The sequence below is a fragment of the Heterodontus francisci genome, chromosome 1 (genome assembly GCF_036365525.1).
Source record: "Heterodontus francisci isolate sHetFra1 chromosome 1, sHetFra1.hap1, whole genome shotgun sequence".
In the NCBI taxonomy this organism is placed as follows: Eukaryota; Metazoa; Chordata; class Chondrichthyes; order Heterodontiformes; family Heterodontidae; genus Heterodontus; species Heterodontus francisci.
In genome coordinates, this window is record NC_090371.1 from 129,921,980 (window position 1) to 129,935,917 (window position 13,938).

The 13,938-nt window shown below is 41.3% G+C and overlaps 1 protein-coding gene across 1 annotated transcript in view; it reads left to right on the plus strand.

Moving 5' to 3' along the window:
• Positions 1–13,938, plus strand: part of LOC137372287 (gamma-aminobutyric acid receptor subunit alpha-2-like) — a 449,916-nt gene that overhangs the window by 166,602 nt on the left and 269,376 nt on the right. Inside the window, exon 3 of the mRNA XM_068036058.1 lies at positions 13,543–13,658. Coding sequence (XP_067892159.1) covers positions 13,543–13,658 — 116 coding nt within the window. The remainder of the gene's footprint in view (positions 1–13,542; positions 13,659–13,938) is intronic.

Here is a 13,938-nt window from a genome sequence, read left to right on the forward strand (position 1 = left end):
AATTTTATCCGAACACACCGTGATATGAATTTTTATCCTGACACATTGTGATATGAATTTTTATCCTAACACACGGTGATATGAATTTTTATCCTGACACATTGTGATATGAATTTTTATCCTAACACACGGTGATATGAATTTTTATCCTGACACATTGTGATATGAATTTTTATCCTGACACACCGTGATATGAATTTTTATCCTGACACATTGTGATATGAATTTTTATCCTGACACACGGTGATATGAATTTTTATCCTGACACACCCTGATATGAATTTTTATCCTGACACATTGTGATATGAATTTTTATCCTGACACACCGTGATATGAATTTTTATCCTGACACATTGTGATATGAATTTTTATCCTAACACACGGTGATATGAATTTTTATCCTGACACACCCTGATATGAATTTTTATCCTGACACACCGTGATATGAATTTTTATCCTGACGCATTGTGATATGAATTTTTATCCTAACACACGGTGATATGAATTTTTATCCTGACACACCCTGATATGAATTTTTATCCTGACACACGGTGATATGAATTTTTATCCTGACACATTGTGATATGAATTTTATCCTGACACATTGTGATATGAATTTTTATCCTGACACACCGTGATATGAATTTTTATCCTGACGCATTGTGATATGAATTTTTATCCTGACACACCGTGATATGAATTTTTATCCTGACGCATTGTGATATGAATTTTTATCCTAACACACCGTGATATGAATTTTTATCCTGACACACCGTGATATGAATTTTTATCCTGACACATTGTGATATGAATTTTTATCCTAACACACGGTGATATGAATTTTTATCCTGACACACCCTAATATGAATTTTTATCCTGACACACGGTGATATGAATTTTTATCCTGACACATTGTGATATGAATTTTTATCCTGACACACCGTGATATGAATTTTTATCCTGACGCATTGTGATATGAATTTTTATCCTGACTCACCCTGATATGAATTTTTATCCTGACACATTGTGATATGAATTTTTATCCTAACACACGGTGATATGAATTTTTCTCCTGACCCATTGTGATATCAATTTTTATCCTGACACATTGTGATACGAATTTTTATCCTGACACACCGTGATATGAATTTTTATCCTGACGCATTGTGATATGAATTTTTATCCTGACACACCCTGATATGAATTTTTATCCTGACACATTGTGATATGAATTTTTATCCTGACACACGGTGATATGAATTTTTCTCCTGACCCATTGTGATATGAATTTTTATCCTGACACATTGTGATACGAATTTTTATCCTGACACACGGTGATATGAATTTTTCTCCTGACCCATTGTGATATGAATTTTTATCCTGACACATTGTGATACGAATTTTTATCCTGACACACGGTGATATGAATATTTATCCTGACACATTGTGATATGAATTTTTATCCTGACAAAGCGTGATATGAATTTTTATCCTGACACATTGTGATACGAATTTTTATCCTGACACACCGTGATATGAATTTTTATCCTGACACATTGTGATATGAATTTTTATCCTGACACACCGTGATATGAATTTTTATCCTGACACATTGTGATATGAATTTTTATCCTGACACACGGTGATATGAATTTTTATCCTGACACATTGTGATATGAATTTTTATCCTGACACACCGTGATATGAATTTTTATCCTGACACATTGTGATACGAATTTTTATCCTGACACACCGTGATATGAATTTTTATCCTGACACAATGTGATACGAATTTTTATCCTGACACACCTTGATATGAATTTTTATCCTGACACATTGTGATATGAATTATTATCCTGACACACCGTGATATGAATTTTATCCTGACACACCGTGATATGAATTTTTATCCTGACACATTGTGATATGAATTTTTATCCTGACACACCGTGATTTGAATTTTTATCCTGACACATTGTGATATGAATTTTTATCCTGACACACCGTGATATGAATTTTTATCCTGACACATTGTGATATGAATTTTTATCCTGACTCACCGTGATATGAATTTGTATCCTGACACATTGTGATATGAATTTTTATCCTGACACACCGTGATATGAATTTTTATCCTGACACACGCTGATATGAATTTTTATCCTGACACACCGTGATATGAATTTCTATCCTGACACACCGTGATATGAATTTCTATCCTGACACACCGTGATATGAATTTTTATCCTGACACACCGTGATATGAATTTTATCCTGACACACCGTGATATGAATTTTTATCCTGACACACCGTGATATGAATTTCTATCCTGACACACTGTGATATGAATTTTTATCCTGACACATTGTGATATGAATTTCTATCCTGACACACTGTGATATGAATTTTTATCCTGACACATTGTGATATGAATTTCTATCCTGACACACCGTGATATGAATTTCTATCCTGACACACCGTGATATGAATTTTTATCCTGACACATTGTGATATGAATTTTTATCCTGACACACCGTGATATGAATTTCTATCCTGACACAGTGTGTGATATGAATTTTTATCCTGACACATTGTGATATGAATTTTTATCCAGACACACCGTGATATGAATTTTTATCCTGACACATTGTGATATGAATTTTTATCCTGACACACCGTGATATGAATTTCTATCCTGACACACTGTGATATGAATTTTTATCCTGACACATTGTGATATGAATTTTTATCCTGACACACCGTGATATGAATTTCTATCCTGACACACTGTGATATGAATTTTTATCCTGACACACCGTGATATGAATTTTTATCCTGACACATTGTGATATGAATTTTTATCCTGACACACCGTGATATGAATTTTTATCCTGACACAATGTGATATGAATTTTTATCCTGACACATTGTGATATGAATTTTATCCTGATGCATTGTGATATGAATTTTTATCCTGACACACCGTGATATGAATTTTTATCCTGACACAATGTGATATGAATTTTTATCCTGACACACCGTGATATGAATTTTTATCCTGACGCATTGTGATATGAATTTTATCCTGACACACCGTGATATGAATTTTTATCCTGACGCATTGTGATATGAATTTTTATCCTGACACACCGTGATATGAATTTTTATCCTGACCCATTGTGATATGAATTTTTATCCTGACACATTGTGATATGAATTTTTATCCTCAAGCATTGTGATATGAATTTTTATCCTGACCCATTGTGATATGAATTTTTATCCTCAAGCATTGTGATATGAATTTTTATCCTGACCCATTGTGATATGAATTTTTATCCTGACGCACCGTGATATGAATTTTTATCCTGACGCATTGTGATATGAATATTTTTCCTGACGCACCGTAATATGAATTTTTATCCTGACGCACCGTGATATGAATTTTTATCCTGACGCATTGTGATATGAATATTTTTCCTGACGCACCGTGATATGAATTTTTATCCTGACGCACCGTGATATGAATTTTTCAGCGGCACTGTTAGAATATTCAAATTTTCTCAGCAACTGAAAAGTTATAGGCCAGAATTTTATGCCCCTGCCCCCCAACCCCACCACCAACCAGGAGCAAGCTTGGAGGTGGCGGTGGTGGTGGTGAGGGGTAAAATTGTGTGGGAGGCAGAGGTTCTGCAGTTCCTGTTGTCTCCCCGCCCCCACTCCCATTTTACCAGCTGTGGGGCAGATGGCAAATGGCCCGCTCACCTCAGGCTAATTAAAGTCCTTAAGTGGCCAAATAATTGCCACTTAGGGATCTCCTACCACCGCCGCTGGTATATTACCAGTGGTGACTGGGCACTTTGTCACCTGGGAGGCCACCTGGCAGCCTCCTTGAAGGCTGGGAGGTGAGGGGGGGGGGGGGGCACCCTCCTGATCAGGCACCTGTGCCCCACAGACAGCCCTCCCAGTGGACAAGCAACCGCCGCTGGGACATTTTCCCCCACCCTCTCAATCAGCCTCCGCCAGTCCCCTCACTAGAGCCTAGCCGAATGTCTTCGGTGAGGTCCGAAACCCAAGTCACCTTTTTCGGGTCCAGTACCCATGCTGCTCCTTTTGCTGGGTGGAGTCACAGCAGTGGCCAAGGGGAGCGGTGACATTGTTGGGACTGCGGAGCTTCTGGCCCTCCGATTGGCCAGCAGCTCTTAGAGGCAAGACTTCCTGCCTCAGAGGGGCAGAAGTCCCAACCAAGGCCAATTAAGGTCCTGGGCCATGTAAAATTACAGCGTTCTTTCCAGGCCTATTGAAGGCAGGCTCACCCCTGACTTTTTAACCGGTGGGCAGGGCCTCCACTACAATGTAAAATTCCGGCCATATTGTTATGATCATCTAGTTGATGGTTTGTATTAATATTTTAGAGGTCACTTTTAGTTTTGGAGAAATTAAATGTGTAGCTGTAAGATAACTGCAATTTCAGAATTTAAAAAAGGTTGCAGGACTACTCAAGAGATTTTATCTCAAAGATCTTTCCATGTGTTCTTATTGAGACAGAGATGGAGGAGGTGAGAGCCATAAAACAGCAGGCAGTCTTGTTTAGTTGGAGAAATGTCGCCAGAAAGTCTGGAAGGAATTGTCCTGTCATCGTTAGCAATATTAATTATTCATGTGGGTATCTGAAATCAAAGAGATATTTTGGAGTTGGAGGTAATTAGATTAAGTTGCTATCTGGGATATCCCAGATGTACCACATTGTTATGGAGATAGATTATACAGGAGGATGTATTTTAGGCAGGTGTTTTAGCTTTGAGTTTTACTCACAGAAAGGCAGTTGGCTTTGAAAGCAGCTGGAGTCAGGAGCAGGAAAGTCATCATGAACCAGGGTGTTTTTGATTTGAGTAAAGCCCATGCTCAGGCTGGAAAATCCAGATTTGTGAGGTATTAAAGGAAAGCTGGAGGATTGCCTTGCCGAATGCTAGAGGGAGAATCCTCAGGGAATCTCATTCCTTGGAAGATAGCTAAGACACTAAGGAAAATCGAAGTGAATTCCTAAGAGCTGTTGTAAACTTTGGATTGGTCTCAGGAGAAGTGAATGAACTGCTAAGATCCTGTAATTTATAGGGGAACTCTTAGGGTAGAAGTGAAAGCCAAACAGGAGTGTTCTGTTGAGATTTAGAGTTTAAAGTATCCATCTTCATGTTCTGTTAAGATTTTAAGTTTAGAGTATAAGTGATATCAAATTATAGTGTTAAGTTAATAGTGTTTTGCTTTGTTTAACTCTTGTACAAAAAAGCTTTTTGTTTGAAATGTGAAATCTTGTGGTGTAATTTCTTTAGTAATAACTGGGAGTTTGAATTTCTTTTTAAAAAGTTACTGGTTTCTCAGAGGATCATAACAATGGATATTAAATAATCTATTTTACAATTCCATTCATAGCTAGAGGTACAAACATACTAATTGTATTATTTTTTAAGGAGAAGAATTTTTTCTGCCTTTATCTCCAATTAACAAATGATAGAAGGATTTTATAGTGAGGTCAAAAACCTAAACATAAGAAATTCTTAACTTTATTTGTATCTTTCCTGCTTCACCAAACAGGTCAGCAGTCGTAGTTACCCTTAACAAAATTTCCTGCTTAAATACTGTGGGATTGTTCACTCCAGTGGAATCCCAACATAAATGTGGAGGAGTGGGTTTTGTGTCTGTCCTGTAGTTGCACCCCTGAAACTACCTGGTCAGGCTAATTTGTATTTCTTTTATGGATTCCTGGCAAAACTTTCACCTCCACTGGGAAGTCTACCATTTTGGAGGATGAGTGTGAGGAAACCGACTTTACTCACCACCTGCTGCAGTTGGTCTCCAGTAGAAAAGTCCAGCTGTCTGATTGGCTGGCAGTTCTTGGGAGCTGTTAATTGCCCGAGTGCCATTGAATCACGTCGTGCGGGCTCTGAAAGGCCGAGGCATGGTTCCCACTAGCTTTTCGGACAGGAGCCCCACTGGTGCGACTATATCCAGTCATATGATTGCATAATATTCTGCAAAGCTAACTGTACTAAGTGTGCATCTGGGTATTTCCTACCTGTCTACTATTGGATGGTGATTGGGGTGTCAGAGGACCAGCATCTGCCTCACGTGGCTAATGTATTTGCTGCTGTGGTTTGTACAGTCCCACCCAGACAGGGCTCATTGAGGTTCATTTGATAGGAAAGGATTTACCTGAATGGTACATCAAAATAGCTGCTTTTGGTGCTCCCAACTTGCAGATTTAAATTTTCCTCAGTGTTGGAGATCAGTTGTCAGATCAATTTGCTCATTGCACTGCTATAAAAAAAGCATTAATCCACGATTCAGCAAGGCACCATTCAAGAGACATGAGCACATAATCTAGTCTGACACAACAATAGCATACTGAAGGAATGTTGCAATGTTGGAGGTGCCATCCTTCGATGAAACATTAAACCAAGGCCCCGTTTTCCCTTTTAGGTGGTTGTGAAGGAACCTATGACACTACTATTCAAAGAAAAGAGGGAGATTTCTCCCAGCCATCCTAGCTATTTCCTCAACCAAGCGTTTAAAAAAACAGATCATCTGATCATTAGCTCTGCCTGTGCAAATTTGCTGTCACATTTCCTACATTACACCAGTGACTACACTTCTAAGGTACTCCATTGGTTTAAAGTGCTTTGAGATGCCCTGAGGTTGTGGGAGGCACTATATAAATGCAATTCTTTCTTTCTTTTCATCAAAGCTTGCTCAAGTCCGTTGTACATCTTTTTTCATTGTGTCACAAAGCCCTCATCCAGTTACTATGTGACTAAGTTCATTTATCCTGATGAAGAGAACTTCAAGTGGATTCTAATCCTAGCCCCTTTTTGGGACCATCCTGGATCAGGCGTACTCCTCAGATGATTGCTCTTATGTAAGGTTGAGAGAGACAGATTTCACAGACACTTGAATGGATCTGAAGAACTGATCTAATGCTCCCCAAAGGAAGGGAACCAGCTGAGAATTTTACTGTTCTCCAGATAGCCTTTTTCACATGTTTTAGTCAGATTATAACAACCTGGATAGTATAATAGTCTGGGCATCTCTCCTCAATAATGTACTTCCCCACTGAAGAGTGTGCGGAGATAGGTTCTCGAGTTTGCAACACAGCAGACTATATGAGACAATATAATTTCTAAATTATATAAAAGTTTATCAAAGAACCGAGCATGCAATTCACATTTTGTGGGAAAGCCAATTGAAATGTTAATAGTTCTAGGAAAGGAAAGAATGTATAATCTTGTTTCTGGTAGAGAATCCAATTATTAAGTCAAAATATTGTTACAGTAAAATATCTAAGATATTCATCAACATTTAAAGTAACATTTACCTTAAATCCCTGGAAGAAAGCTACAGAGTTTAGTGGGATACCTCTATCCCAATTAAGGGGAGAACTATCGTCGCCGCTCCACAGTAGCTTGTACATGTACCTTGTGAAATGCTGGAATGAGTCCAATGAATCTCAAGATCCACTGTGTGGTTCCAATATTTATCATGTTTCTAAGCAGTATAACTAGTTTTTTTTTATGTATGGGGATGTTACCTCTTTGCAAGTAGGTTCGTCCCCTTCTATTTCCCAAATAAGGCTGTATGACTGTTAATTTCCAGTTAAAATCCACATTGCTTAATTTCTAAGAAAAGGCTCAGCCAGCAGGAAGCTATGAGCAGAGATGCCGGTCAACATATCCTTGGAGCCAGCAGGATGCTGGAAGGTGAAAATGGTGGTGCAGTTCCTAGCCACCCAATTGTGTTTTAAAATTGTAACTCAGTTTCCCAGATTCAGTTGACAGATGATTTAAGTCCATCCGTAAAAAATCATGTCATCCATTGTAAAACTGTAGTAACTTACAATGATTATTTATGAAACTTGTATTCTCAGTGCCTTGCTGAGGTGATAATGCTAATGACTTGTTGAAGCAAATTCCTATTTTTCAGAACCTGCCATTGTGTTCTTTGGAAGAGGCAATTATTCTGTGTCCTCGACCACAAGGGCATATCCTGGCATGTTTATGAACTTTTTTTTATTTTTTCATGGGATGTGGGTGTCGCTGGCTAGGCCAGCATTTGTTGCCCATCCCTAATTGCCCTTGAGAAGGTGGTGGTCAGCCGCCTTCTTGAACCGCTGCAGTCCATGTGGGGTAGGTATACCCGCAGTGCTGTTAGGAAGGGAGTTCCAGAAGTTTGACCCAGCGACAGTGAAGGAACAGCGATATAGTTCCAAATCAGGACGGCTTTGAGGGGAACTTGCAGATGATGGTGTCCCCATGTGTGTGCTACCCTTGTCCTTTTAGGTGGTAGAGGTCGCGGGTTTGGAAGATGCTGTTGCAGAAGCCTTGGTGAGTTGTTGCAGTGCATCATGTAGATGGTACACCCTGCTGCCACTGTGCATCGGTGGTGAAGGTAGTGAATGTTGAATGTGGTGGATGGAATGCTAATCAAGCGGGAGGTTTGCTAGAGCTCTTTGGGAGGGTTTAAACTAGTTTGGCAGGGGGATGAGAACCGGAGCCACGGATCTGTAGATGGGGTAGCTGTTGAACAGGCAGATACCAAGTGCAGAGAGTCTGTGAGGAAGGTTAGACAGTTGACAGGGCAAAGTTGCAGCCAGTATGATGGGTTGAAGTGTGTCTATTTTAACGCAAGAATAAGGGTGATGAACTTAGAGCATGGATCAGTACTTGGAGCTACGATGTTGTGGCCATTACGGAGACGTGGATATCACACGGGCAGGAATGGATGTTGGATGTTCCGGGGTTTAGATGTTTCAAAAGGAATAGGGAGGGAGGTAAAAGAGGTGGGGGAGTGGCATTGTTAATTAGGGATAGCATCACAGCTGCAGAAAGGGAGGTCGTCGAGGAGGGTTTGTCTACTGAGTCATTATGGGTGGAAGTCAGAAACAGGAAAGGAGCAGTCACTTTGTTGGGAGTTTTCTATAGACCCCCCAATAGCAACAGAGACATGGAGGAACAGATTGGGAGGCAGATTTTGGAAAGGTGCAGAAGTAACAGGGTTGTTGTCATGGGTGACTTCAACTTCCCTAATATTGATTGGAACTTCCTTAGTGCAAATAGTTTGGATGGAGCAGTTTTTGTCAGGTGTGTCCAGGAAGGTTTCCTGACTCAATATGTAGATAGGCCGACTAGAGGGGAGACTATGTTGGACTTGGTGCTTGGCAACGAATCAGGCCAGGTGGCAGATCTCTCGGTGGGAGAGCATTTCGGTGATAGTGATCACAACTCCCTGACCTTTACTATAGTCATGGAGAGGGACAGGAGCAGACGGGATGGGAAAATATTTAATTGGGGGAGGGGGAATTACAATGCTATTAGGCAGGAACTGGGGAGCATAAATTGGGAACAGATGTTCTCAGGGAAATGCACGACAGAAATGTGGAGGTTGCTTAGGGAGCACTTGCTGCGACTGCTGGATAGGTTTGTCCTGATGAGGCAAGGAAGGGATGGTCGGGTGAAGGAACCTTGGATGACAAGAGATGTGGAACAGCCAGTCAAGAGGAAGAAGGAAGCTTACTTAAGGTTGAGGAAGCAAGGATCAGGCAGGGCTCTAGAGTGTTACAAGGTAGCCAGGAAGGAACTGAAGAATGGACTTAGGAGAGCTAGAAGGGGACATGTAAAAGTCTTGGCGGGTAGGATTAAGGAAAATCCCAAGGCGTTCTACACTTATGTGAGGAACAAGAGGATGGCCAGAGTGAGGGTAGGGCCGATCAGGGATAGTGGAGGGAACTTGTGCCTGGAGTCGGAGGAGGTAGGGGAGGTCCTAAATGAATACTTTGCTTCAGTATTCACTAGTGAGAGGGACCTGGTCGTTTGTGAGGACAGCGTGGAACAGGCTGATATGCTCGAACAGGTTGATGTTAAGAGGGAGGATGTGCTGGAAATTTTGAATGATATGAGGACAGATAGGTCCCCGGGGCCAGACGGGATATACCCAAGGATATTACAGGAAGCGAGGGAAGAGATTGCTGCGCCTTTGGCGATGATCTTTGCGTCTTCACTGTCCACTGGAGTAGTGCCGGATGATTGGAGGGTGGCAAATGTTGTTCCCTTGTTCAAGAAAGGGAATAGGGATAACCCTGGGATTTATAGACCAGTCAGTCTTACGTCGGTAGTGGGCAAATTATTGGAGAGGATTCTGAGAGACAGGATTTATGATTATTTGGAAAAGCATGGTTTGATTAGAGACAGTCAGCATGACTTTGTGAGGGGCAGGTCATGCCTCACAAGCCTTATTGAATTCTTTGAAGATGTGACAAAACACATTGATGAAGGAAGAGCAGTGTTTGTGGTGGATATGGATTTTAGCAAGCCGTTTGATAAGGTCCCCCATGGTAGGCTCATTCAGAAAGTAAGGAGGCATGGGATTCAGGGAAAGTTGGCTGTCTGGATACAAAATTGGCTGGCCCATAGAAGTCAGAGGGTGGTATTAAATGGAAAGTATTCAGCATGGAGCTCGGTGACCAGTGGTGTTCCACAAGGATCTGTTCTGGGACCTCTGCTCTTTGTGATTTTTATAAATGACTTGGATGAGGAAGTGGAAGGCTGGGTTAGCAAGTTTGCCGATGACACGAAGGTTGCTGGAGTTGTGGATAGTGTGGAAGGCTGTTGTAGGTTGCAATGGGACATTGACAGGATGCAGAGCTGGGCTGAGAAGTGGCAGATGGAGTTCAACCTGGAAAAGTGTGAAGTGATTCATTTTGGAAGGTCGAATTTGAATGCGGAATACAGGCTTAAAGACAGGATTCTTGGTAGTGTGAAGGAACAGAGGGATCTTGGGGTCCATGTCCATAGATCGCTCAAAGTTGCCACCCAAGTTGATAGGGTTGTTAAGAACGTGTATGGTGTGTTGGCTTTCATTAACAGGGGGATTGAGTTTAAGAGCCGCGAGGTTATGCTGCAGCTCTATAAGGCCCTGGTTCGACCACACTTGGAATATTGTGTTCAGTTCTGGTCGCCTCATTATAGGAAGGATGTGGAAGCTTTAGAGAGGGTGCAGAGGAGATTTACCAGGATGCTGCCTGGACTGGAGGGCATGTCCTACGAAGAAAGATTGAGGGAGCTAGGGCTTTTCTCATTGGAGCGAAGAAGGATGAGAGGTGACTTGATAGAGGGGTACAAAATGATGAGAGGCATAGATAGAGTGGATAGTCAGAGACTTTTTCCCAGGGTGGAAAGGGCTATCACCAGGGGGCATAATTTTAAGGTGATTGGAGGAAGGTTTCGGGGAGATGTCAGAGGTAGGTTCTTTACACAGAGAGTGGTGGGTGCGTGGAATGCGCTGCCAGCGGTGGTAGTAGAAGCAGATACATTAGGGACATTTAAGCGACTCTTGGATAGGTGCATGGATGATAGTAGAATGAAGGGTAGGTAGTTTGATCTTAGAGTAGGTTAAAAGGTTCGGCAAAACATCGTGGGCCGAAGGGCCTGTACTGTGCTGTACTGTTCTATGTTCTATGTTCAAGCGGGCTGCTTTGTCCTGGATGTTGTCAAGCTTCTTGAGTGTTGTTGGAGCTGCACTCATCCAGGCAAGTGGAGAGTATTCCATCACTCCTGACTTATATGCCTTGTAGATGGTGGTCAGGCGTTGGGGAGACAAGGGGAGACAGGAAGTGAGTTACCTGCCATAGAATTCCCAGCCTCTGACCTGCTGATGTAGCCACAGTACTTATATGGCTGGTCCAGTTCAATTTCTGGTCAATGGTAACCCCTGGGATTTTGATAGTGGGGGATTCAGTGATGGTAATGCCATTGAATGTCACGGGGAGATGGTTAGATTCTCTCTTGTTGGGGATGGTTATTGCCTGGCACTTGTGTGGCAGGAATGTAACTTGCCACTTATCAACCCAAGCCTGCATGTTGTCCAGGTCTTGTTGCATATGGACACGGAGTGCTTCAGTATCTGAGGAGTCACGAATGGTGCTGAACATTGTGCAATCATCAGCGAACATCCCTACTTCTGACCTTCTGATGGAGGGAAGGTCATTGATGAAGCAGCTGAAGATGGTTGGACCTAGGACACTACCCTGAGGAACTCCTGCAGTGATGTCCTGGGACTGAGATGATTGACCATCAACAACCACAGCCATCTCCCTTTGTGCTCGGTATGACTCCAACCAGTGGAGAGTTTTCCCCCTGATTCCCATTGACTCCAGTTTTGCCAGGGCTCCTTGATGCCGCACTCAGTCAAATGCTGCCTTGATGTCAAGGGCAGTCAATCTCACCTCACCTCTTGAGTTCAATTCTTTTGTCCATGTTTGGACCAAGGCTGTAATGAGGTGAGGAGTTAAGTGGTCCTGGTAGAACCCAAACTGAATGTTCTCAGTGAGCAGGTTATTGCTGTGCAAGTGCCGCTTGATAGCACTGTTGATGACTCCTTCCACGGTTTTGTGAATGATCGAGAATAACTGATGGGGCAGTAATTGACTGGGTTGGATTTGTCCTGCTTTTTGTGTACAGGACATACCTGGGCAATTTTCCACATTGTTGGGTCGATGCCCTTGTTGTAACTGTACTGAAACAGCTTGGCTATGAAGGTTGCCAGTTCTGGAGTACAAATCTTCAGTACTATTACCGCAATGTTGTCAGGGCCCATATCCTTTTCAGTATCCAGTGCCTTCACCGTTCCTTGATATCATAAATTGAATTGGCAGAAGACTGGCATCTGTGATGGTCGGAACCTCTAATTGTTGCTATATTGGATAGGTGTTAAAATTTTATTGGGAACATTTTTTGATTTCATACTGCTGGAGATGTGGGGAGGGAATTTTATCCCAAAATATCTTAGACTGCCTCCAACATTAAGATGCTGCGGATTAGGTTTTGAATATGGATTTCCCACTGCATAACTTTCCATGTGTCTTCTGAAACAATTGTTTGAAAGTTGATCCCTCATTTCCAGAACAACTACAGTGGGGCTTCTGCCACTTTTCTGATGAAGTTATGGTGGCGGAGTGGTATCGACTCTGAAGATATTCACAGCCTGATTGTCATAATTTATCAACTAATATTCTCAATGAATGTTCCACCCTAATTTTGAATTAAGACTTGCTGAAATTGATTAAAGCATTTGGCACAGCCTTGGTTTAAGCTCATGTCATAACGTTCAGAGACTGTAACTTTATCTAATTGATTTGATTAGGCAAAAGATTTCCTTTGTGTGGTGTTTGTAGAATGTTCAGAAACGCATTTGCAAAAGCACATATTTACTGTTTCATTATAAACAGTGAACAGATGAAATGTTCTTCTGATATTTTAATTTTATTACATAATATATTTTTTTGAGTAGAGAGATACTTCTCTTGTCTCATGACCCCTGACCCTTATGTTCATGATAACAGCACTGTATTGCAGAGCTTTATTGCATTGGTAGTAAAACATTTTGCATACATATGATTAGTTAAACACGTAACATTTTTGTGTGTATGGTTGCTGTAATTTGACTGCAGGGATTACTGGCCAAATTATGCATTTTAATGTGTCCAATTTTAAATTCAGAAGAGGGGAGCCTGGCTCAGTGGAAGATGAAGCAAGGGACAACATCACTATCTTTACCAGAATTCTTGATCGACTCCTGGATGGATATGACAATCGACTGAGACCAGGATTAGGAGGTCAGTAAATGAAAAGTATTTTGAATTTCTGTTTTTTATTCAGAAAGTTATCTTGCTCTGAACAAAATATTTGTGTCTTCCTGAAAATGAAAAATACAAATTTAAAGGACCAGTAATCACTGGTATGGTTTTGCAGTAAAATAGTGAAGTAGTACAGTCTACCTGGTTTAATCTGGAATTTTTTTATCCGTAATCCTCATAGATTAGGGAACGGTTCAGAGCAGTGCATTTATCTCTCGATTACCTGGAAACCTCATACACTGATTCCACCACTCCGGAC